Consider the following 25,504-nt stretch of genomic DNA (forward strand, 5'->3'; position numbering starts at 1 on the left):
GTTGTTATTCAGTGTGTAAGTCATGTCTGACTCTTTGCGACCCCATGGACTTTAATATGCCAGGCTTCCCTGTCCTTCACCACCTCCTACAGTTTGCTCAAACTCACGTCCATTGAGTCGGTGATGCCATCCAACCATCCCATCCTCTGTCGTCCCCTTCTCCTCCTGCCCTCAATCTTTCCCAGCATCAGGATCTTTTCCAGTGAGTCAGCTCTTCGCATGAGGTGGCCAAAATATTGGTGCGTCAGCATCAGTCCTTCCAATGGATGTTCAGGGCTGATTTCTTTTAGGATTGACAGGTTTGATTTCCTTGCAGTCCAAGGGACTCTCAAGAGTCTCCTGGCACCACAGTTCAAAAGTATCAATTCTTTGGCACTCAGCCTTCTTTATGGTCCAACTCTCACATCTATACATGACTATTGGAAAAACCATAACTTTGACTATATGGACCTGTGACTTGCTGACCTCAGTTTAGTTTCTTTCCTGGGTCATAGTCAAGAACAGCACCAAGGAGCCCTAATGGGAAGGGAACAGAAGCACAAAATCCACAAAAAGAACTCCAAAAACTTGTAAAAGTAGGAATGTGGAGCACAACTGTTGCCTGCAGATGTTGGTGGCTTGGCAGCCAGTGGAGGGAGGGTGGGGGGCCAGTGGAGGGAGGTGCGGGGGGGCTGTGTTCCCAAGGGCCCAGGTGCACCAATACAGCCCCACTGTTCAGCCCTTGGCTTTCCAAAGAACTACGAGATACGGAAACAGACGCCATTGTCACCAGGAAAAGGGACACCAATCACCGGTTCCCGCTTTTCTTGTCTCTCTCTCCTGATCGTCCCCCCCGTCTTTCTTTTTCTGTCATTCTTTCTACCTCTCCCAGCCTCCACTTTCAAAAAGGACTTGAAGTATCCTGCAAAATAAACAATGACCTATATCTACAGTAGCTAAGGCTGAAAAAGTTCTGAAATTATGCAGAGGAAAGACTAAGATCATTCTACAAGGTACCAGCAATGATACACTTGTGGTGACTGAGCTCTGAATTTGACTAAGCTTCCTGGCAACCAAGGCAAAGAAGGATATGTAGGGTTTCCAATGTCCCTGTAGTAATTTTTTTTTGGGTGGGTAATGAATTGTAGAAGACATTGACATGGAATTTGAATGTTCTAATGGGAGTGTCTCTAGAGGATTTTTGTTTTGTTTTTATTAAGTTCTTTGTGAGGCTGTTTTCTTTTATTGCCTCTAATCAGCGTTGAATGCCTGATATTCTGTCCCAGAACAATGAAGTCACTTCCTCGTGGATTACGCCTCATGGTAGACAAGGACATTGTTTTCTGGTCACCTGACTTGATGAGGGGTAGAGGTGGGAGGTTAGCATATTATTTCGAGCTCTTGTTCAAACTCTCCCCAGTTATTTTTTGGATTTTGTGGTGAATATCATGCTCCTGGATCATGCATTCATTCATTCAACAAACACTTAGGGGGCTCTTAGGCTATTTCCTGCTCTGTGCTCTTAAGGCAACCCAGAGGGAGATAGACAAACAACCATTGTACGTGGTGGCAAGCATGATAACAGAGATCTGTGCAAAATGACACCAGTTACGGACACATAGACAAGGGACTCATGATTTCTGTGTAGGAATGTGGGGTCCGGGAACGGCTGCACCGAGGAGATGGCATTTGAACTGGGTCTTGGGAGTTTAAGTGGCTGAGTGACGTGCACCTTCCAGGCAGAGGTGGGACAGCTCCTGGAGTGACTGAGGAGTGGCCAGTGGAACGAGGTCCAGGGACCCCAGGAGATAGAGGAGAAGGCAGTTGCCGCAAAAAATCACAGGCGGCTGAGTGGGACAGAGAATGGTGAGAAACTGGGCAATAATTACAAAGTGAATGAAATGAGAGCATCCCCTGGCTCATGCAGGAGCAGAGCAGGAGCTATAGAATCCCACCAAAGGAGAGGATGGGTCTCAGCCCTGTGAGCAGGAGGTGGTGGGAGGCACATGTGGCAAAGGGCAGTGGCAGCTGGTTTAGGAATCCAGCTGTCTTCTCAGCCCCAGCTCTTTAGGGAAGTTCATCGCACCTTCTGGCAACCACTGGTGGTTGAGCAACTGGATTTTTGGATCTCCCACTGCATGTCTTACACAAGTTCCAGATTTTGTGTCTGGAAGAGATGATTCAAACCCAGTTGCTGAAGTGACTGAGCAAACTTTGATACTGAATTTACTGACTAAAACAGAATCAAATAACAAAAGAGCCTCTTCCATCTGGATATTAAATATGTTAAGAGGCAGGGTTGGCCATCCTCTGATCATTTTCTTAAACTCGGGTTGGCTATGCTCCTTGGGAAATAGAGGCTTTCCCTTGTGGACGCAGCTGCCCAGCCCGGAGTCTAGGAAGGGGACAGACGTGGAAGTGGGGTGGGGAGGGCGCAGGGGTGCTACTCTTAGCCAAGGTACTGCCTGGCTCTCCTGAGGATAAGGGTCACTCACTCATTTGTTCATCCAAGTGTTCACTGTGCAGGCTCTTCAGAGTCGAATCCCAGCTTGTCTACTTTTTCATCTGAACCTCTTCCGCATGCAACTATTGACATGTACCTTGTATTTGGATCACTCCCATATCACCTCTGAGCTTTCTTTCAGCTCTGCTCAGCAGAGATCAGGGTCAGGGATTGCTCAGGTCCAGGATAAATAACAGCTTGCCCACGAAACATTTCCTTACCACTTCCTGCGCTGTGTCAACGAATGGCTCTGTGCCCTTATCCCTGTTGGATGGAGCTTCAGGACCACGTGTCTTTTCCCTTGAGATGTGTGGATGAAGGTCAGGGAGCATGTTTGGGCCTCACATGCCATCTTGCACACAAAAAAAGCCCAATAAGCACTAAGCATGCACTCTGCTCAGACCTCTACACAGGAACCTAGGGAGATGATAGGCCCTGTCCCCGTCCCAGGGTCTCAGAAACCCCAGAGACCCTCACAGAGACACTTTGACCTCCTGGTTTTGCACGTGGCAATGCTCTGAAGGAGGGCCTCCGATGAGCTTTACACCCTAATTTTTTAAGCAAATGAGGAGTTGACTGCACGAACAAGTCCCATTCTGTGCTGGATAAAGTCTAGACAGTGACCTTTTCTCAATAGCTTTCTGCTGCCTGGAATGAAGACTGCTGGGTGAGACCTACAGCAAGAAATATATTGTCATCTCTACCTAGTACACACATATCCACATACATCGAAACAAAGAATGATGAAACAGGATTTACTTTTTCTATGTGAGAGACTCTTCTGTTCTAGTTGACTCTGTTTTCCATTTTAAAGGTTAGTACTAGCGCAGTGATTTCCTACCTGTTGAAGGGTTAGGACACAGTATGAAAATCATTAGGGTGATTGTCAAGATTTTGGAGTCAGATGGACCCAGGTTTGCATCCTGGCTCTGGCACCCAGAAGCTGTGTGACATTCAGTTCAGTTCAGTTCAGTCGCTCAGTGGTGTCCGACTCTTTAGGCAAACACGTTCCTCCTTCGTTAGAAGTCTCAGTTCCTCATCTGTACAATAGGAATAATGTAGGCCCTACTACATGGGGGTAAGTGTGCGGGTTAAATGGGATAACACAGATAAAAGCTCCTGGCATAGACTCGGTGATTGACAAGTGTGAGCTTTGACGTAGTTGTGAATATTATGATTCGTGTTGTCCTGGTGCCACTCTGAACTCCTGCTTCCTGGGGAGTGGTAGTCAGGACTTCCTGGAGGAAGAGGCACTGAAGCAAGGCAGCAGGTTGGCCAGGAATCCCTACTCTCCTCACAGTGACCAGGAACTCTGTGAGCATTCCAGGGACACACATTTTCTTTTCTATGAAGGGCAGACTTGTTCCCAAGTCTGGACCATGTTAGATGCCTTTGCCTTTCACATTTAGGTCTCTAATCCACCCAGAATTGATTTTTGTGTCTGGTGTAAAGTAAAGATCCAATTTCTTTTTTCCCTCTTTGTTTCTGAATGGATAACTGGTTCCCCTGCACTGTTTATTAGAGTCTCATCCTTCCCTGCTGATTTGTACATCCCCTCTCTCATATATCAAGGTTCCATACATGCACAGATCAGTTTCTGAACTCGATTCTGTTTCACTGGTCAATTTATCCATGCCTGTGCCCGTCTCATACTGTCTTAATTACTGCAGCTTTATAGTGATTCCTGATGTCGGGGAGGCCTGTCACCATCTTGTCCTTCTCCTGTAGAAGCCCCTGGGCTGACTCTGGGCCTTTGCTCTTCTCTGCACGTTGCAGAATCAGCCTCTGCTAGAGACAGGTGCAAAGTCCCGGGAGCTCTGGACAAGAACCCATCTCAGGGTGCCTGGGCCTGCCGTACCTCCTGGACGCACGGCTGCCGCCCACCATGCTCAGCATTCGAGCCGCCCTGGAACTACGTTCTAATTCATTTGCAGAGAAAAGCTCCAGGGATGTGCCTGAGTCTTCGTCCCCTCTGCCCGCCACTTGCCCAGTGACTCCTCTGGTTTCCCTCCCAGTGACTCAGCCCTCATCATCCTGCCCAGGAAGCCTGCAAACTCCTTTCAGAAGACTGCTTGTTTCCTTGTCCTTGTCTGCTAAGGACATAACCCTGGACAGACAGAAAGGCATCATCCTTTGGCAGTGCCAGGGTGATGGAGGAGACTCCCTGCACCAGAGCTTGGCACAGCCAAACTCTTTGGCTTGGGTATCTGCGAATAATTTCTTTACCTGAAGATAGGCCTGGGATTCAAGTGGGGAATGGGAAGAAGAGACCTGTCACTCTTGCTTATACTGTGGTTTTTCCTGGAGTGGGAAGACCCATGTTGGCAGCTTCACAACCTTTCCGGAGACCATTCTGACAGTGGTGCCAAGGAAATGACACGTCCCAAGCTCTGGTTTCATGCACTGGCTTAAAGAACAGAGCATGACTCATGGGCCAAGTGTACATGGTTGGTGTGGATTTGGTAAATTGGTTTTCAGCATACTGGTGTTTACACGCTTCCAGAATTTAGGAACATTTGCTTTGATATGATGGTTTTGGGGTGAGAGTTTATGGTGAACCATCCCCTGTTGACCCTGGGCACAGCCCTCCTCCCCCTGGCTCTCAGGTTCCTCCTCTGTGAACTGAGAGTTTCAACTAGGTGATGACCCAAATTCCCTTTAACCCTTGTTTTTGTGATTCTACACTTGCGGTTTAAGAGCACAGAAATGAGAAACTTTCCTTTTCATCCTCTTGGCTACAAGATTCATGTTTCTACCTTGCTTTGGTTATAGATGCCTCCCTCCTTGCATAGAGGAGGTTGGTTGTCCCTGGCTGGCTGGGGCTGAGGGAGGGGAACCTGCAGGCCATAAAGAAGCAAGGTTTGAATTCTCGTGAAGCTGCACTGAATCTTGTCCACTTCCTCACTTGGGGAGATGTCCTGATTCTGGACACCTGTCTTGTTCTATCGAGCTGAATGTGTCCTCTCGATGCCAGGGATCCATGAGCCCCCCAGGAGCCTTGGTGCTGGTACGGGCTATCTGGCTGAGCCCAAAACGTGGCAGTGGTATGTGGCTGGAGTGCTTTGGAACCTCCATGCTGAGACATCTGTCTTGTTTCCTCTTTCAGACCACCGATTATTCCACCATGGCCTCGCTGGCAGGAGGGCTGGATGACATGAAGGCCAACTTGACCAGTCCCACCCCCGCTGACATCGGGAGCAGTGTGCCTGGGCCGCAGTCCTACCCCATTGTGACAGGTGAGGGCACCTGGGGTGTGGTGGGGGGGAGGGAGAGAACGCGTGTGATGATGAAAATGGCTTCTTGGTGCTTTGGGGCTTGACAGGGGCCGTCTTTCTTTTAATGAGGTTGAGGTCCTGGAACAGCTTGGGGGACTAAGACTTGGCTGTAGATGCTCTGATAGAGCCAGAGGAGAGCAGGTAGCAAATGGGCAGTGGGCTGGGCGTGGATGGAGCAGGGAAGCCTCACCTCAAGGGGCTGGGTGATTTCAGCGCCCCTGGGAGTGGGGTGAAGTGTTCAGATGGCTGGGATTTAGCTGTCTGGGAGAAAGGCAGTCCTGGTGGGCCTCAGCCCGTAGGGTGAGTGGGATTCCTGCCAGATCGCTGCCAGGAGTTTCAGATTTCCAGGTGGAGTCAAGAAGGACAGGAGGTTTAGGCTACCTTTCTCAAAGACCAGTCGCTTGAGCTGTCAGTGTGAAAATGAAGCGTGTGGGCCCTGGAGGCATGTTGCTGGATTTGAACTTGTGGTAGCTGCATATTCTTGAGGAAGTTAAATAAAAATTCTGGCCTTACAGAGATGGTCTTTTCATCTGTAAAATGGTGCTAGCACCCACCCCACGGTGTTGCTGTGAGAATTAAATGCTGCAAACACGTGAGCTGCTTAGACTCTGGTCTAGCGCACACAAGCACCCAATATGGCGTGATTATTACTCCTTGTGAGGTGGCTGGTCATGTCAGGCTCGCCGCTGTGAGAGGGGCTGGACCACAAGGGTGGGACAGGCAGACACTGCGCCCTCCTCCAGGAGCACTGGGCTAATACAGATGGACAGACTCAGCCACCAACTCCGGGAAGATGTCTGACTGAACGGGCAAGAGGCAGTCTTGGGTACTGAACAGACGGTGGAGGGCTGGGGGCACTTGGATGAGAGCCTAAGGTGGTGGGATGTCCCCGTAGGCTGATACACGAGACCCAGGAAGCAGTCAGAGACAAGGGGTTCTTAGAGATGTGAGTGGGCTGTGCTTGCATCAGGGCTGGATCTGGGTTAGAACTTTAGGGGAAGAGCTGGATGAGGCAGGCTCTCTCCCAGCCTCACGGAGGCTCCTAGGCAGGGCAGGCCCAGCTCTGAGACTGGAGCTCGTGGGGCTCAGGTGAGAGTAGCCAGGGCTCTTTTTGCAGATCCAGGTACCACGTGGGGATCAGTTCAGAGGCAAGAGTGATTTGGTCCCCTGTCTGCCTGAAATGGGGCCAGAGGCTGGAGCTGAGCCTGCAAGGGATAGGGGTGTCCGTAACGGAGCAAGGATCTATGGAGAACCTCAGTCAGAATGAACTGAGGTTCATTCTTTTACTAAACATCGCAGGTGTCCCATGCATCCTCCTCCTTGGGGTCATGAGGGTCTGTGACAAGATCTCTGACAGCATCCCCATTTTACAGATGCAGAAACCAAGTCTCAGGGAGAGGAAGTATACAGGGGAAGGCAGAGAGGTAGAGCCGGCCTGCACAGTCTCCTGGGTCCTTATTCTTTTCAAAGAAGTACAAATAATTGGATAGGTAGGGGTGGTAAAGTAGAGAGAAGCCTGGATTAGTTAGTAATAATAGTAAGTCACTTTATCTAGTAGTTATGGAGTTCCAGACACTCTGCAAGATGAACTCGTTTTACCCTTGGAGGAGCCCTGGGAGGTGGGTACTATTATATCAGATCCATTTCTTAAAAGGCCTGGGGCAATTAAGTAGCTTACCAGAAATCACAGCCAGTGAGCAGCAGAGGTAAAACTGAAGACCCGGCGGGTACAGTCGGCCTCTCTACCACACAGATAGCCTGGGGCTAATCCTGGCGCCCTCACTTCCTTGCTGTGACTTTGGTCCTCGTCTCTCAGGGCCCTTGTGAGGATCACGTGAGACCCCTGAGGGGCCTGCCCTGCAGATGGAGGGTTTGTTATTGGGTTTGGGGTTCATGGGTTTAGGCAGATCACAGGAAGACATAGTCTACCATCTGCCCAAGCCTATTTAGATGGAAAGGAATCCAGTAAACGTTGAGACTGTGGTTGTATTTCTGAGATTCTTATCTATTGATGTGGCATACTGGTGGTCAGTTGCCCAAAGGGCTAACCTAACCCACAGATTAGAACCATATCTAAAAACAGATATGGTTAGTTTTGGGCCCATGTAGGACTTCTTATAAATTTGAGTCAACATTAAAAATTTTTTAATCTGCATCTCTGGCTGTCTTGAAAAATCAGAAGATCTGGCCACACTGGGTGGTATTCTTACATGGTTGTAGAAAGCGGAGGATGAGAGGCAGGAGCCGCTCAAGACAGGGCCTCCACCCACCTGCTTTCTCATTATCTTACAAGCCTAATCTGGAAAGGAATTTGAGCTGAAAACCCTTGATGCAGAAAGTCAGTGCTAAAAGCTAGCTGGGTGCTTTAGCCGTTCAGGGTCTGCAGAAGGCCAATCTGGATGTGAGCTGAGTCTTTAGGTTAAACCCTTGACCAAAGATTTGTTTGTATTTTGATCTGTCTATTTTAAAGTCATATCATAGAGCAGAAAATGAATACAAATATAAATATCTCATACCTAAGTCAGAATTACACCTAACGTTGAACTATTAAAATTATTCTAATTATAAATATATAACACATACACAATAGTATAATATTACAAATATAACCATTAGCTTTCTTGTAAGTGAACAATAGCTAGCTAGAAAAATAAAATAGGGGAAAACAGTAGCAACAGCACCAAAAGAAAAAAAAGAAAAAAAGAGAGTGCTGAGAAATAAACTTAACATTAAAACTCCACTAAAGGGTATAAAAGAGTAAATGGAGGGATTTCCCTGGTGGCCCAGTGGCTAAGACTCTTTGCTCCCAATACAGGGAACTTGGGTTCAATCCCTGGTCAGGGAACTAGATTCCACTTGCCACCAACAAAGGTAGAAGGTCCTGCATGCTGCAACTAAGACCTGGTGCAGCCTAAATAAATAAATATTTAAAAAAAAAAAAATGGAGAGCTACAGCTTGTTCTTAGATAGGAAGACTCAACACCATGAAGATGTCAGTTCCCCTAAAGTATTCTATTAATTCAAAGCGTTTTCAATCAAAATGCCAACAGAACTTAAGACTTGCCAAAATGACACTAATTACTAGACAAATAAATACTCAAGGGTAGCTAGAAAAATTCTGAAATAAAAAAGTGAATAAAACAGCATATTTTAAAATTTTATAATAGAGTTACAACAATTAAAACTACTAACTGAAAATGAAGCAAATAGATAAATGGAACAGCATACAGAGTTCAGATCATTTGTCATTGCACCATATGCTCAGCCATGTCTAACTCTTTGGGTGTTTATAAATACAGCATTTCAAATCAGTAGAGGAAATATAAATCATTCAGTTAATGGTGTTGGGACAATTGACCTATTGGATCCATACCTCACTCTCTATATCAAAATAAATTTTAAGTTGATCAAAACTTTAAATTGAAAGAATGAGGCCATAATAAAGCTAGAAAAAAAAAGCACAAGGGAAATATTTTAATAACCTTAGAGTGGGAATGGCCTTTTAAAATTTGTTCCAACAGCATGTATATTATCTATGGTGAAACAAATCACCAGCCCAGGTGGGATGCATGAGACAAGTGCTCGGGCCTGGTGCACTGGGAAGACCCAGAGGAATCGGGTGGAGAGGGAGGTGGGAGGGGGGATCGGGATGGGGAATACGTGTAACTCTATGGCTGATTCATATCAATGTCTGACAAAACCCACTGAAATGTTGTGAAGTAATTAGCCTCCAACTAATAAAAAATTAAAAAAATAAAAAAAAATAAAATTTGTTCCAAATACAAAAGACAAAGTAAAATGAGAGAAATTACTGCTTAAAATAAAAATGTTTCATTTGTATGTAAAAACACTCAAAAGACAAAGAATAAAAAATTTCTAAGTGGAACACAGGTGACAAAAAGCTAATTTCCTTAATATATAAAGAAGTTTTTAGAAATAAAAGAAAGAAATCAATAGAAAAAAATGGGTAAAGCAAATGAACAGGAAAAATGCAGATGTCCCATGGCATATAAGAAGATATGCACTGTATTCATAATTTTAAAGCTACAAATTAAAATAAACACGAGACTCTAATAATACCTATCAGCTTATCAAAGACTGGAATGTTTCTTGAGGCCCAACTGGAGAGGTTTCTGAAACAGATATTTTCTTACACTGTTATATGCATATAAATCAGTGCAGTGTTTTTTGGAAAGAAATTTGTCAATAACTTTCAAAATTTTAAATGGACGTACCTACCATCTAACCCAGAACTTTTATATTCACTTTAAGAACTTTATTTCACAGATATATTCACACAGATGCACAGTGATACCTAAATCTATATAATAATGACAGAGCTATTTATCATGAAAAGCAAATGGAAAAAACTAATGTTTATCACTAGGAGGTGGTTTAATAAATTATGGTTCCTTCACACAATAAACTACTCTGCAACCATTAAAAAGAGCTAAGTAGAGCTATCTGTGCTGACATGAATGTGTTCGAGATATAACACACTAATTGTTCAAGATATAACACATTAATTGTTTAAATAAATATTTTTTGCAGAATAATGTATTTAGTATGATCCCATTAGTGAAAAAATATAAAGGACGCACACACAGAGGCATGGACACGCGCATGCAGATCAGATGCATGTGTGTGATGACGGGAGGAGATGCTGCTCGGCCCCTCCCCCTGCTTCATGGGGCACTGGAGTGCCGCGCTGAAACCCGGGTTCTCTGCTCAGCCCCACCCGGTGTCCCCTGAGGACAGCAGATATTCAGAGTGCCCCTTTACTCTCCTGAAATTCAGTTCATAACAAATATAGCCTATCTTCACAAGTAATTTCAAATAAAATAAAAATAATGCTCAACTATTAGATAAAGGATGTGAGAGTTGGACCATAAGAAGTCTGAGCACCGAAGAATTGATGCTTTTGAACTGTGGTGTTGGAGAAGACTCTTGAGAGTCCCTTGGACTGCAAGGAGATCAAACCAGTCCATCCTAAAGGAGATCAATCCTGGGTGTTTATTGGAAGGACAGATGCTGAAGGTGAAGTTCCAATACTTTGGCCACTGGATACGAAGAGCTGACTCATTGGAAAAGACCCTGATGCTGGGAAAGATTGAGGGCAGGAGGAGAAGGGGACAATAGAGGATGACATGGTTGGATGGCATCACCAACTTGATGGACATGAGTTTGAGCAAGCTCCAGCAGTTGGTGATAGACAGGGAAGCCTGGCGTGCTGCAGTCCATGGGGTTGAAAAGAGTTGGACACAACTGAGTGACTGAACTGAACTAATTAGATAAAGGAGAAACAACTGAAATTGCTTTTAATTAATTGCTATGTACTTTGATAAGTAAATACTCTTGCATGTCTAAACTGCAAGACATAAAGGAGTAGCCCAGGGCTTGCCCAGTGCACGGAATCACCGTGAACTCAGCAACAAACCTGAACACAGACTTGCTGTGTCTGACATACTGTGAGCAGGAATTTACGAATAGGTGAGGAACTCTTGGCAAAGTTCCAAGTAAAACAAAGTACGCGCTTTACTCGATTTACACGGTAGTTGCATTCCTAGAAAATTCAGTGTGTATTAAGACCATGGAAACTGCAAGTTCACATTTATATGTAAATGAAGTTCCATTCTAGATTTAAATAATTATAAGCAGATTTCTCACCTCTATGTATGTCGGGCAGGACGGGACGATAGTGCAGGATGAAAGGCAGATTCTTCATTGTGTGGGACTGTTCCACACCAAACCAATAATGCCTGTCAAGCATATAAAAACCCCCACAAATTTCCAAAACACCCTCTGGGGGAAGTTGCCGACCCCACTGAGAGCTGTTGGAACACAGGGAAGGAATGCCCCTGAAAGCTGTTAGGGTGGGCCTCCATGTCACATGCGCTGTTAATTTAATTCCACCTGTCCTCGTGGATGTGTTGACAGTTCTGAGCTCCTCGGAGAAGAGCTGAGTCTTCCAGCCTCACCCTCCCCTTCTCCCTTCCTCACCAGGCCCAGTGCGGTGGGTGCTCAGGTAGACGGCCAGTCTGGGATCTAGGAGGTGGGTGGACTCTGTTCTCCTCCACCCAAGTCCTCACACTCCAGGCCACCCAGGGACGATCTCGTTAGAGAAGGAGTCCATGTCTCTCCATCATTTATATGCCATATAAAATATTAAGTTAAACTCCTGCTCCACCAGCCGGGGCCACGGTTCAGAAACGGCCCACCATTTGCAAAGCAGTGATATGACCTGCCCATTCCTGCATCGTCAACAGCTTGGGTCCTGATTGGGGCTAGTTACCTACAGATGTGTCCTTGGGTCACAGGCTTGATGACGGAACAGCCTCTGTCCCTACCTGCCCGGGAGGATAGCAGGTGGATGCCAGCAAAGGACCCAGCAGTCTTTCCTCACTGTGCCCGCCTGACACTTTGCCTGGAAGAACAAAGAAATGGGGCCAGCCTATGTCCTTGCTGGCGCCTTCCCCTGAGGACCCTCTTTTTGCATCTGCAGTTGGAATGACAGGAGGAGACTGAGAGATGTGTCTTCTGGTTAAACAACTTTGAGAAACACCGCCCAGTGAGTGACCCAGGTCCTAGGGTCTGGGGCTCCCCGTGGTGCATCCTCTAAGTAGCAGAGACCATCCAGGGGCCAGGGGATGAGCACCCACAAAGACAGACAGATGCTCCAAGTCCCCAGACCACCAGCTCTGGTTTGCTGGTATCTCAGGCTCAGTGTTTTGACCCCCAGTATCCCAAACTTGATACTTGAAAGAAAGGATTATAAGTCCATCTTCTGCCTTTCTCGTGTAAACAGAACCTGCGGGCTGAAGGAAAGAGCGCTTAGACCCAGGAGTCAGCCTGGGCTTTACTACCTGACTCTGCTGTTGTTGTTTAGTCACTGAATTGTCTCCGATTCTTTTGCAATTCCATGGACTGTAGCCCACCAGGCTCCTCTGTCCATGGGATTTCCCAGGCAAGAATACTGGAGTGGTTATCACTTCCTCCTCCAGGGGTCTTCGCCATCCAGGGATCAAACCTAACTGTCCTATCCTTCAACAAACAGATTGTCCTCTTTGAGCCTCAGTTTTCCTATCTATGAAACAGGGATGACAATTCCTGGCCCACCTGCCTCAAAGGCCATTGTGAGGATATAAGGAGAGTGAATGGAAAAGATTTGCGAGCCACTCAGGGGCCATCCGAGTGTGTGTGGGCAGGAAAGGGGATCTCGCGGGTCTGCGACCCAGTTGGCTTTTTCTAGTCTCCTTCAGAGCAAACATCCTGACCGTGGGTGTGCAGGTGGGAGGGCCCTGCGGGGCAAATGCTCACTTCACGGCTGGAGAGACCCAGGTCCAGAGGGCAGAGGTGGCCTGCTCAAGGCCACATCCAGTGAGTGAGAGCTGGAACTGGGGTTCATCCAAGGCCATGGCTTCCACAGCCTGCTGTCAATATGTGGTTCAATGGACTAAAACAAAAAAAAAATCCCAGTTTAAATTTCCAGAAGGCATATCTTTTAGCATGTAATTGGGAATGTCAGCAGCAAAGCCAGACTGCCTGCTCTTGAAGTCCAGCTTCATTGTATTCTAGCTCTGTGACCTGGGGCATGTTACTAGCCTCCAAGTCCAAGGTCCCTGTCTGTAAAATGGGGCCCAAATAGTACTCCCTGCAGGAAGCCCATGAGCATGGTCCATGCAGTCTTAGCCCGATGCTTGGCTAAGTAAGCACTTAATGAGTGGCAGCTATTAGTATGTTCCTGGGCTCTTGTACCAAAAAGTCTGGCGAGGTGCCACATCGCTCTGAATGACCTCTCTGTGGGGAACGCCTCCTTTGACCTGTGTTTTACGAGCCTTTATGTGGTTCAGTCAGACCCAACTAAATATTTCTTCACTCAAGGTGAAATCATAATAAAAAATAAAAGCGAAAGTAGAAAGAATACCTCATGTATCCAGGCTGCCAAAAGGTGTTGGAAAAGTGACAATAAAAGCTATAATACAGCATGATACTCCGTAACCGGGTGTTCAGCCATTAAGCTTTCCTCTAGCTTGTCTGCCTCGGAAGGGCAGCATAATATTGATACTTACTGTATATCGGGCTATCCCTCGGGGCTTGGCTGGTGGTACCATCGAGGCCTGGGTGGATAGTCCCTCCTCTTGCTGAGCTTACCTGCTGGTGAGAGCCGGACAGTTCACAGCAAACACGGGAAAAAGGTTTACAAGGTGATTTCATACTGGCAGTGAAAGAGGTGCTGGTGTCTGGGTCTGAGTTCATAGCACAGGGAGAAATAACGCAGGAGGAGAGGGAAACTGGGGTTGGGGGCAGAGACAAGAGGGGCGGGAGATGAACTCGAGCCTCTAAAAAGACCACCTCTAAAAGGTGGCATTTGATCTGAGACCCCAGCCAGGAGAAGCCTTGAGAAGATTTGTGGGAAAGTCATCTGGATAGAAGATACAGCCCTGGGAAATGCCTTTTAATAAATGACTGAGTGAATTAGGTGCTGGGAGGGTGGGGCCATATCTCAGTTCTTGAGAAAGAACTCAGCTGCCAGCTGGGCCCAACTCATAGTCAGGCCTCAGGAACGCTGGAAACTTTGAGGTTGGGTACCCTGACCCATCACCCAGCCCTGGGATCAATTCTGTATCAGTACTTGGTCACCTCTAGTGACAGGGATTTCACTACCTCAAAGGCAAAGAATCTTCAACAGGACTTCTCTGAGGCTGTTCTCCATTGAAGTCATTTCCTTCCTCACTGGCAAACCACAGCCAAGGGGCTGGCAAAGTACAGGCTGGTGTTTGTTCTGTGAACTCAGACCCAGACACCGGCATTCTATGTTCTCGTGATCCAGCCCAAATAGTGTTTTTTAAACTTAAAAAAAAAAATCAGAGCTCACATTTTAGAAATCAGAGAACAGCCCCAGTGTCCACGAGTAGGGGACTTGTTCAGTAAAGAAGAGCTCATGGGGACGGAGTCGTGTGCGGCGGCAGGAAAGGAGGAAGCCCTGTATGTCCCGATTGAGAGGCCTTGGAGATACATTATGAACAAAGCATGAATGGAGCATGCGGAATGCTGCCTTTTGTGTAAAGAAGGGAGGGGCCGTGGGAATCCATGTTTGTATGTGTGTACACAGCATACAGAAATTCTGGAAGGATGCTCAATAACCCTGTTTGGGTCTTGTCTGTGAAGTGGGTGTAGGAAGTGGACCTTTTGCTGAATATCATCTACGTTTTTAATTTTTTGAACCCTGGATAGAGGAGCCTGGCAGGCTACAGTCCATAGGGTCACGAAGAGTCGGACATGACTGAAGTGACTTAGCACGCATATATTAATTTATCCTTTATCAAAAAATTAAATTTAAAAGCGCCTTTAAACTAGGATATTTAGCATAAAGGCTAAAATGTCTAACTTCCTTTTTCTTTTGAAAAACTGGAAGCCTGTCCACCAGAGTCCACAGTCCCACATGGCCACAGGTGGGCAGAGTTTAGAAGGGGCTTTCCCCTGCCTGAACCACGCTTCCCTGTTCGTCCCAGTCTCTGTCTGGTCAACTTCGCTCGCTCTCCTTGCCTGCTGGCTCCAGTGAGTTTTAGACCTGCCCCAGACCCTCTTTCCTGTCTCCTCTGACACCTATTCCTGCTCAGCAGAAAACCCCTTTGTGAGGCCAGAAAGGGCTGACTACAGGCTGTCCAGCTGGCCTTGCCTGTTGCTAACTCCAGGCCTTTGCTCATGCTATTCTGCCTGCCTGAAATGGCTTTCCCCAAATAACAGCTCAGCGCATAAGCCATCCATTAGTGGGGGAAAGGTTCTCCGGAATGTGCGACGGCCCAGCATTTCAGCCCAGCGCAGCGATGTCACACTCTGTCCAAACTAAATGTTGCGAACCTGCTTCAGGGAATGACAATCCAGAGAGAAAACTCAGCACCCAAAGTGGGACTTCCCCAGAAAAACAAGGCTATTTACACTCCAGAAAGATTGAAGATGAATCCAACTGGAGGTTACAGTGTTTATTAAATAGACTCACTGTTACAGATTCTAGAGAAACCTAGAATTTTGGAATCTCAGTGTTTGGAAGGCTAGTCAGAGGTTCAGAGAAGCCAGAAAGGTCTGATCATTTTATTAATAAAGTCCAAATGAAATTCAAGCATCTCTGTAATTAAAATGCACATCAAAGGAAAATATGATTTGCTTTCAGGTTAGCGCAGTGTTCCCAAGAACTATTTGTTGAATAAATGAATTAATATTTGTGTAAAGAGCAGTGTCAATTAAAAAAATAATTTCAGTGTGAAGTACTCCAGTTATTTCTGACCTTGCATTTTGTAGGATAAAAATAAACAAAGCTGGATGGCCTTCCTGGTAATACACTCATAGATTTTTGCACTTGCAGGCAGCTTGGAAGCCGACCTTTCCAAATAGCCTTCAAGAAAGTCTCTGGGCCTCCAGCCTTTCAGCCGACCCTGCTGTGATCCATCTTCTTAAAATAGCGATTTCATTAGCTTGTCCTCCTGGTCAGAGATCTCCACTGCCAGACCATTATCTGCAGGAGAAAACACCAAACTGTAACTCCTGGCAATTAGCAGAGCGGTTACCATTCATCATTCATTCATTCTCTCATTCCCTCACTCACCTCTCCGTCAAACCCCAGCTCCTTCAGGCTCCTTAGCAAGGTTTGGTCTTCCGGCTGTAGTGTCTCTGCTCTCAGCGTACTCATAATCTGATGAGGGAGGTAACTGTGGATACATGTACAAGGCAAAACAAAGCAAAACAAACAGGAAAGAGAAATACCAGGGAGGAACCAGAATGTCTGAAGGTGTGGAGGAGGGAACTATTGCTTCCTTTGACTGTGGAGTTTGGGAATATTTTGTGGAGGAGTCCATGTAGAAGCTGCTCTGGAGGAACCATGAACTCTTGGTTTCTTTTCTCTGAAGCTTGGTCTAATCTCTTGCAACACCCTCAGTTTTCCTAATCCCTTTTAAAACAGGAAGGAGTACTTGCTCACTGTGAAATAAATAAATGTATGTAGCAACATGTTACTGTATCAGTTCACCAAGTTCTTAGATTGTTTTGCTGTCAGCAGAGTTGATGGTTTGGTAGATGTCCTTCCAGAACTTTTTCTTTGCATAAAAAACTTTATCGGGTTATACAGATATAGATCATTTCCTCCAAATGGGTTTTTACTTTTCATACTGTTGGTCAGTTTTAAAAAATTTTAATTTCCTGTTTTATGGACACCTAACATGTTCAGTAGGTCCAGAACTTCCATCCTTCCTCATGTTCTAGATGGACCATCATGAACTGTCTTTAGCAGACTGGGCTGGAGAATTCCTCGCTCAGGGCTCAGGACTGGATCCCTCTCAGTATTTGATACCTGGGCTGCAGACAGAGAAAGATGGGTTACAGGAGGGGAAGCGGGCGGGGAACCTAGGTATCCACTGATGGCCCAGGGCTATCAGCTTAAAAAGACAGTAGCCTGGGGGCCTGGTGCTGCCTCCCACATGCCCAGGGCTGTGTGGGGAGGAGGTGCAGCTGCTCGAAGCTCATCAGGGGAAGCCATGGGGAGGCAAGCTTTACTTGAGTGCAAAGAAGAATTTTTTAACAAAGCTTTCTGAAACTGGAATAGGCTCCCTCCAGAGATAATCACAGTGATAGCTAATGTTTATTGAGCATTTGTTATGTGCTTTGGTTCATTTCATCGATGAAACTAGGTACTATTTTTGTCCCTGCTAACAGTTAAAAGAAATTGCCTGGGTTCACACTGCAGTAAGTAGCAGAGCTGGCTTTCTCTAACCCCTGTACTGTACTGCCTCTGTTTGGTAATAAGCTCCTTGTCATCAGAGATACCCAACCAGAGCTCTCTCACATTCCCCCATGGCACAGTTAGACTGGCGGCCCTGGGGGTCTGTGGAAGCTGATCAAACTCAGAATCTCTTGTACAGACTCTGGAGCTAGACTACCTATCTTCAGATGTCAGCTCTTCTCCCACTTATGAGTTGGTGACCTCAGTTCCAACTGAGCATGCCTCAGTTTGCTCACCTATAAAATGGGAATAGGAACTTGTTACATGAATTAAATGAGTCAATATTTCAGAAGCACTTAAAACTCTGCCCGGAACATAACTACTAAATAAGTGTTGTTTTTCAAACACCTGGAGGTCATGAAAGCAGCTCAGTTCAGAGAGCTTGGTTTAGGGGTCCTCCACAGCCAGGAGATGAGGAGCTCGCCAGAGGTGGGATGTGTCCAGCATGGAGCAGCCCTGATGGCTGCCTCTACTGATGTGCCACTGACCTTCTGTATTAGCTTCCAAATGCTCCTGTAACAAATTACCACAAACATCATAGCTTAAAACAACATGAATTTATTACCTTAACACTCTAGGATCAGAAGTCTTAAAATCAAGGTGTCAGCAGGGCTCCATTCCCTCTGGAGGCTCTGGGGGAGAATCCATTTCCCTGTCTTTTCCAGCTTCTCCAGGCCACCCATGTTGTCTGGCTCATGGCCCATTCCTCTGTCTTCAAAGCAAGCAGGGTGTCATCTTGTCTTCTTTACCTCTGTTTCTGTTGTCACATGTCTCTGTGACTCTGACCACCCTGCCTTCTGTATGGGGACTTGGTGATTATATTGAGGCACATTTGAATAATCCAGGATCATCTCCACATCTCAAAGCCCTTGATTTAAGTACACACCTGCAAAGCCCCATTTTCTCTGTAAGGTGACAGCACAGGCATTGGGGGGCCATGATTCTGTCTGCCCCAGCGCCCCAGCGCCCACTATCAAGGTCTCCTTGAGGACTCCACACCCCCTTGAATCCTGGGAGAACCATCACCTGGGAGGGGGATCAGCCCCTCTTTTGGTGTTTCTGCCTGACCTCTCCTCACCACGTCTGTGAGCACTGGCTGGTCCTCACTCTATCTCCTCCATCTGCCCCAGTATTATGACAATCATGCCCTCCCCAGGGCCCTAGGGTCAAGAGATTGCAATATTGATGCTGGTGAGTCCTTAGAGATCATTAGCACAACTCCCTCATGGAGAAGATGGAGACACGGAGGACTCAAGTTCTCCCCACATGAGACATTTCCAGAACCCACCTCCCTTGGCTCCTCCCTCTGTTCCAGACACAGCCTTCCAGAACAGAATATATCACCTCTCCTAGCCTCATTTCTCTGACTGGTCCTCTGCCATCTATCTGCCTCATCCATGCCCGATGGAACCCTTCATCCAGACCTTTCTTTTTTATCACTTTCCTACCCAATTTCCGAGTCCTGACTCTAAGCCTTTGCTTCTGCTGGTTCCTCTGCTTAGGATGCTTCTGTCATTTGCCCAGAGGTGGCAGTAGTCTGCTGTGAAAGGAAGAACAATGGGCTGCCTTGGATCAGGATCACAAATCTTCATACCAGCTCTTCCATAAATAACTCCTTGGGGACTTTGGGACACGCTTTCTCTCTCCGAGCCTCAGTTTTCACATCTGCCCAATGGGAATTATCGTCCTGGCTTCTCCTCTCCTTGCAGGACTTCAGTGAAGCACATGTGAGCTGTAAGGAGCGATACCTCTTCTTTTAACCTGACGGTGCTGGGTGCTCAGGCCCCCCTGCGTCCCAGCAGGGGGGTGAGTGTGAGCTGGTGCAGAGCTTTGCCGACGCGTAGCTCTCATGACGCCGGTTGAGGGACTGAGGAACCAGCAGGCCTACCAATCTCTGTCTATGTGACTCCAGGGAATGTCTCCAAGGAGCCATCCTCAAGCACCACCTCCTTCAGAAAGCCCTCCCCAGTTGCCCCACAGGCAGAGTGATAATCCCCTCTGTGGGCCCTGGATCATTTCACCTGTTATCCCATTGTGCTTTGACTTAGGATTCTTTGTATCCAGCCTAACTTTATCCTTACACTGTGAGGGTCTGGATTATCTTCTGTCTAGCATGGAGCATGGAACAATATAGGTACTCGGGAAGTGTTTATTGAATGATTGAGTGGATGGATGGATGAACAAATGAGCTGTCTAATATGATTACTTGTTACTAATCACCCCGAGGGCTTCCCCAGTGGCTCAGCGGTAAAGAATCTGCCTGCAATGCAGGAGATGCAGAAGACTCTGGTTCGAACCCTGGGTTGGGAAGATACCCTGAAGGAGGGCATGGCAGCCCACTCCAGTATTCTTACCGAGAAAATCCCATGGACAGAGGAGCCTGGTGTGTTACACCGTGCAGTTGCAAAGAGTCGGACAGGACTGAAGCAACTGAGCTCTCCCACGATCACCCCAAACCCTATCCATCTATATTACTATCAAGGTTATTGGCATAATTCACACATATACACATCTTCGAGGAGCAAAAGGGGCATTTGAATGCAAGATATTATTACAATTATTATTTCCTTCCAAATGCGTTAACTTCAGCTGGTTTGCAGCCCTTTTTAATCTGCCAGTGTTCACAGCCCAGAAAAATTATCTCTCTAATTTCTCTCTATTAGCTTTTATTTTCATTACCTGAGAGGCTATGGAACTTCTACTCCTACCCTTACATCTTCTATAAATGTTTGGTAAGGCTGGTTTTGGCACAAATCCTTAGGGGCACCTGCTGCCCATCTGAACTTGCCCATCCAGAGAAGCGTTTGCCTTTCCAGACCCATTGGCTCCTTCTGTCACGTGCCCACCTCAAGGATAGGGTGGTTTGTAGCCCTGTTTGAACGGTTGGCATCTGGAGTGCAGGCTAAGGTAAGAGCCCCTTCCCCAGAGCTGATCTCAATCCTGGATGAGCTCCACTGAGTCAAGAGTCACTAGCAGGAATGACCACTAGTACGTGCTTCCCACTCACTAGGCAATGGGCGTTATTATAAGCACTTCACATACCTCAACTTGTCTTGTCTATAAAACAACTCCATGAGAAAGTTTTATTATCCCTATTTTACTGATGCAAAAACTGAGCCCTCGAAAAGCCCAGGCATTTACTCAAGGTCACATCTCTCCTAAGTAGTGGAGCCAGATTTCAAACACAAACTGTCAGATTCCAGAGGTCACACACCTCACCACTGTGCCACACTGCTCCTCACCAAGCTGCTGTGTCCGGGGCAGGCCGGCCATCTGGCCAAAGGAGGTCCAATTCGGGCCCCACTTTAGGAAACAGGCCGCAAGGCTGATGCATCGATCAGGGCCAAGCCCTGGGGCTGTGACTGACATGGCTGGTCTCCATCCTGGATGCTGTCTGGATGAAGGCATTGGGCTGACTCACCTCCAACAACTGGTACCCAGACAGACCTCAGCAGCCTCAGCACACAGTAGGTTCTCAGGGAAGGGCTGTTGAATGGATGGGCAGGCAGCAGCAGGTATTATCAGTCCTTCTTCTCCGGAAACTTAGGCTGGACTGGAGGTGTTTGGAGGGTCCAGGGGAGGGGCAGGGTGGCAGAGGGTGCCCTGAGGGCCTCTGAGCAGTATCTCTTTCCCGCCTGGCCCACAAGTGTTACAGTATCTTTCACAACCAGCAGTGTCAGCCCTGGATAGTTATTCCAAAGGCGTTGCCCAAAACAAGACCCTAGCTACCATGAATAGCCGTCTGTGCCCATATGGGTGTAGATTACAAAAGATAACTGTGGTTTTATTATCTCTAAACCTCGCTTGTGTAATGAGGGTGATGGAGTCAAATACTCCCATAGACCTCAGCCTGGAGCCGCGGAGCCCAAACTCGGGCTCCTTGTCCTTCCTCCTCTGGTCCTGCAGCCTGAGTCAGCTGTCTCTCACTGCAGGATCCCAGGGTCTGGTCTAAGGGCTGGGCCTCTGGGCTGCCTGGAGCTCGCCCGGCGGCTGCCCATCTCCTCTGTGGGCTGAGCACACCTCCAGGAGGGCCCAGCCCTGCCCATGCCCCCCGCCCCCAGAGGAATCCCTTCTTTGACCTTTGTAATTATTCCTGTTCAATCTTCCTTCGTGTTTTTTCCTCCCCCTTTTGGAGGTGCTCGACTCCTGCGTTCCCTCCAGTGTATTAAGGATGTGAGTGAAATTGATGACTGGGATGTCTCAGGTCTTTATGATGATGAATGACTTTCACTGCCAAAGCTTTTATTGTCTGTGATTTGGGAAGAAGGGGGAACTGATATATCAAGGCTCCCTGTCACACCATTTAATACAGTTATAAATCCTGACGTCACTAACTGGTGGTCAGGAGCTGGAGAATTCCACCGGCTGCCGCTTGGCCGAGCCTTTATGGATTTTTTTCCCCCTCTCGCCTTTCTTTGCGTGACTGTCACAATTGTGTTTTGAGGGTGGGGGGATGGGAACAGCTGGATGGTGAGTTTAAAAATCCCAAGGGTAATCTGGTCCAGGGAAGAGAGTGGGAGGCCTCCCCACTCTAAAGGAAGGGGAAATGGCAGCATCACTCTAAGGTGAGCAAGAAATTGTTCAGTGAAACCAAATCCTAACAGTATGCTAATATCTTTTTGCTTATGGGCCACATTTTACAATTCACCGACTGATTTTGCAGCTGTTATTTTCCAATCTTCCTTCCATCCTTTGGGGGTGGGGTTGTGACAGACTTGAGCCCCGTTTTTCGGAAGAGGAAACTGAGGCTCAGCAGGGTGGAGCAAGCTGGCCAAGGTTGTGCACACCAGGCAGATGCGGAGGGCAACTCCCCGGGGGAAGGAGCTGGGCCTCACCGTTAGGAATTTGGGGCGATGGAGTCAGAGGGACACGACGGGAAGAAGAGCTGGTTTAGCTATCTTGTGGTCCCCCAGGAATGCTCAAGTGGGAACATCCAGAAGGTGATGGAGGAGGCATCAGGGCTGGGAATACCACTTGGGAAGTCATGGGCACGGTGGAGATGGATCCACCTGATGAAGATGCATAGACACAAAGTCTTGAGAGCAGCGGAGCCCCAGGAAGGAACTGGAGAACAAGGATGGCTGGGGAGAAGTCATGGAGAAGTCTCGGAAAATGGAAGATGGAGAATGCTCTCCATCGTGGGACCTGGAACAACCAAGGCTCTGAGGCGGGAACAGCAGGATTCTCTCTGGCTGCTTAAGTAGAAAAGACATTAGGATTCTCAGGAGGCCCACGGGACCAGGCTTGGAGGCTTCAGAGCTGGGAATCACATCGGAACCACACCTGAGCATGTGAACCACACTTGAAATACCACGTACCTGGTTCTGTGGAAACGCCACTTCCTGGCCTGTGGACACAAAACCCTCAGCTCATGCTGCTGTCCCTGGACACCAGACATCACCACAGGACCTTTATCTCCACAGGCACCTATTTCTTTGTGTCACTTGCCTCTGAATTAACGACTCACATGCGTGTCTGCTTGATGGAGCCAAGATGGCATCTGCGCTTGAGCTGCGAGGGAGGCTGGGAGATCAAGCTTCTAACTTCGGCCATGAGGACGCTAAACCCTTAAGGTGGAAAACTGTCAAAACAATAGAAGGGTGTTCATGGTGTCAGGTGGAGAAAGATGTTTGAAGAATTAGGGAGGGAGAGAAGAGATCCAAGCTAGCAGGACTGAAAGGACCCTGGCTTTGGAGTTAGGAGGGTCTTGTTCTCTGGGTCATTTATTGACTGCAATCAGCCCCTTCCATAGGATTTGAGGCATCATTAAATTCAGACCCAGGGACGTCTGCACATAGGCCAGAAACCCCCTGAAGAGAGGGGGAAATGGCTCTGTGGAGTCCAGAAAGGCCCTAGTGAGAGGCAGCAGTGGGACCTGGAGCCTGGGAGTAGGGTTGGGCTCTCTTCAGGATGTGACGACTTTTGCTGAGTAACTGGACTGGAGGGTAGCGGGGAGGGAAGAAGTGAGGACCCAGAGGTCCAGTCCCAGCCCTGAGGAGTCCCGGGAGGTGGCAGGAGGCACGTCTCTTTCTTAGAACTTGGGTAACTCTGAGCTTTGATGGTGGCTTTTCTCCAGTGAGGATGATGGAAAATTATCACCCATCAGTCTCAAAGCCTCCTTAAGGGCACAAAATCCCCAGAACCTGACCCACAGGGCTGGGCCTAGAAGAAAGGCTTGGAAAGGTGTTCTTTTAAAAAATATTTTATTATTTATTTATTTTTGGCTGCTTTGAGCCTTCATTGCTTTGCGCGGCGGCATGTCTTGTTGCAGAGTACAAGCTCAAGGCACTCGGGCTTCATTGCTCTGTAGCATGTGGTTTCTTCCGGGACCAGGGATCAAACCCATATCCTCTCCAGTAGCAGGTGAATTCTTATCCACTGTGCTACCGGAGAATTCCCCAGAGAGGTTTTCAGGATAAATGAATGAATGAATGGACCAGTGAGCTTTTTTCGGCCCCCACTAAGCACTGTGCCCCCTTTGTAGGAAGACGTGAATGAATGGGACAGTGTTCCTGCCCTGGAAGGGTTCAGTCTGTGTCTTCTGCAGACAGCCATCCTGGGCAGCCTGACAAGCGCTATAACGTGGAGCAGGCACAGGGGTTCTGCGAGGACTAACGGGTGGGCAGGGCAAGGATCTGAGGAGGTTTTCCACAGGAGGTGACGTTGGTGGAGTTTGCCCAGAGCTGCCAAGGCAGAGCAGCGACATGTGCTGAGGTTTGGAGGCACGTTGGGGGGAAGCAAGCTATTTGGGGCTGGAGTTGGAGTCGGGGCTGGGCGCGCCACTACTTTAGCAGGAATGGAGGGCAGCGAGGAGTCTGGACTTGATCCCGAGGTGGTGGGAATGAGGGGTGCAGGGTCTGTTGGCAGAGGGGCTGGGATGCTGGAGGAGGTGGAGCCAGGCAGGGAGGCAGTTGAGGGGTGGGTGGTGACTGGAGTCCACACTGGGGCCTGAGCTGGCTGTGGACGTGGAGGGGCTGTGACTTGGTGATGCCTTCCCCAATGCCCACGCAGGGGCACTGGTGGGAGAGGGTGGGCTGTGGGTGCCAGGATGCCCAGGACGGGCCTTCCTGCCCAGGGGTGCCCTCATTATGCCACTCACGACGGTGGAAAGACATGTGCAGCCGCTGAGACGTGGGCTGCCTCCTGCTGGTGTGCGGAGCACAGGCAAACCACATGAGATCCCATCTTGCGCATAATGTGCATCCGAGGACAAAATTAGATTGAGGAGTAAATGGAGCCGAAAATTTCTAAAGCATTTCCCATCAAGAAGCTGTTTGATTGCGTGTTTTAATTCTCTGAGTCCTCTTGCCCAGTGAGGTTCGTTTTGGTGGGGATGGCTGGAGCAGAAGGAGCTTCTGATGGGAGGGCGAGCCTGGGGACCTGGGGCTGGGGCAGGAGGGAGGGAGGAGGCCTTTGACCACGTGCTGGTCCTGAGTCCAGGCTCCCCAGTGACCTGGTTGAGACCTCAAACAGCTCTGTGAAATGGGTGTCATATCCGTTTTGTAGACAAGGAACCTGAGTGGCGGAAATTAGGGAACCTGCTGAGACGACATGAAGAGTGCTGGGTTGGCAGGGGTGGTGTGCACCGACCCACGGGGCTTTAAAACTCAAGCGGGTGCCACGTTGGGTTGCATGTTTGAATGTTTCCATTTTTTCACCAGAAAGCTAGACTTTTCCTCCTCCTCATTCTCGTTTCCTCCATCCCTCCTTCCTCCATCCCTCCTTCCTCCATTCCCAAAGCCTAGGAATCCTGGCGGACAGGGCAAAGGGTAACATCCCCATTCTGCAGATTTGGAAAGGGAGGCTTACGGAGGTGCAATCATTTGTTGGTAGCGCAGAGAGAAGCCAGTGGCAAATTCTGGGAAGTCTGATTCTTATGTGTGTTCCCCTACCTGGTTCTGTCTGGCAGGCTCAATAAATACAAAGATGTGACAAAAATCACACACACACACACACACACACGCACGTGCATGC

General features: G+C 48.0%; 1 protein-coding gene across 5 annotated transcripts in view; it reads left to right on the forward strand.

The window, feature by feature from the left end:
- Window positions 1–25,504, forward strand: part of PAX5 (paired box 5) — a 184,568-nt gene that overhangs the window by 103,277 nt on the left and 55,787 nt on the right. For all 5 annotated transcript variants that reach the window (XM_043487197.1, XM_043487199.1, XM_043487198.1 and 2 more), the window contains one exon: window positions 5,589–5,718. In XM_043487197.1, coding sequence (XP_043343132.1) covers window positions 5,589–5,718 — 130 coding nt within the window. The remainder of the gene's footprint in view (window positions 1–5,588; window positions 5,719–25,504) is intronic.

This window comes from Cervus canadensis, chromosome 14 (assembly GCF_019320065.1).
Source record: "Cervus canadensis isolate Bull #8, Minnesota chromosome 14, ASM1932006v1, whole genome shotgun sequence".
Lineage (NCBI taxonomy): Eukaryota > Metazoa > Chordata > Mammalia > Artiodactyla > Cervidae > Cervus > Cervus canadensis.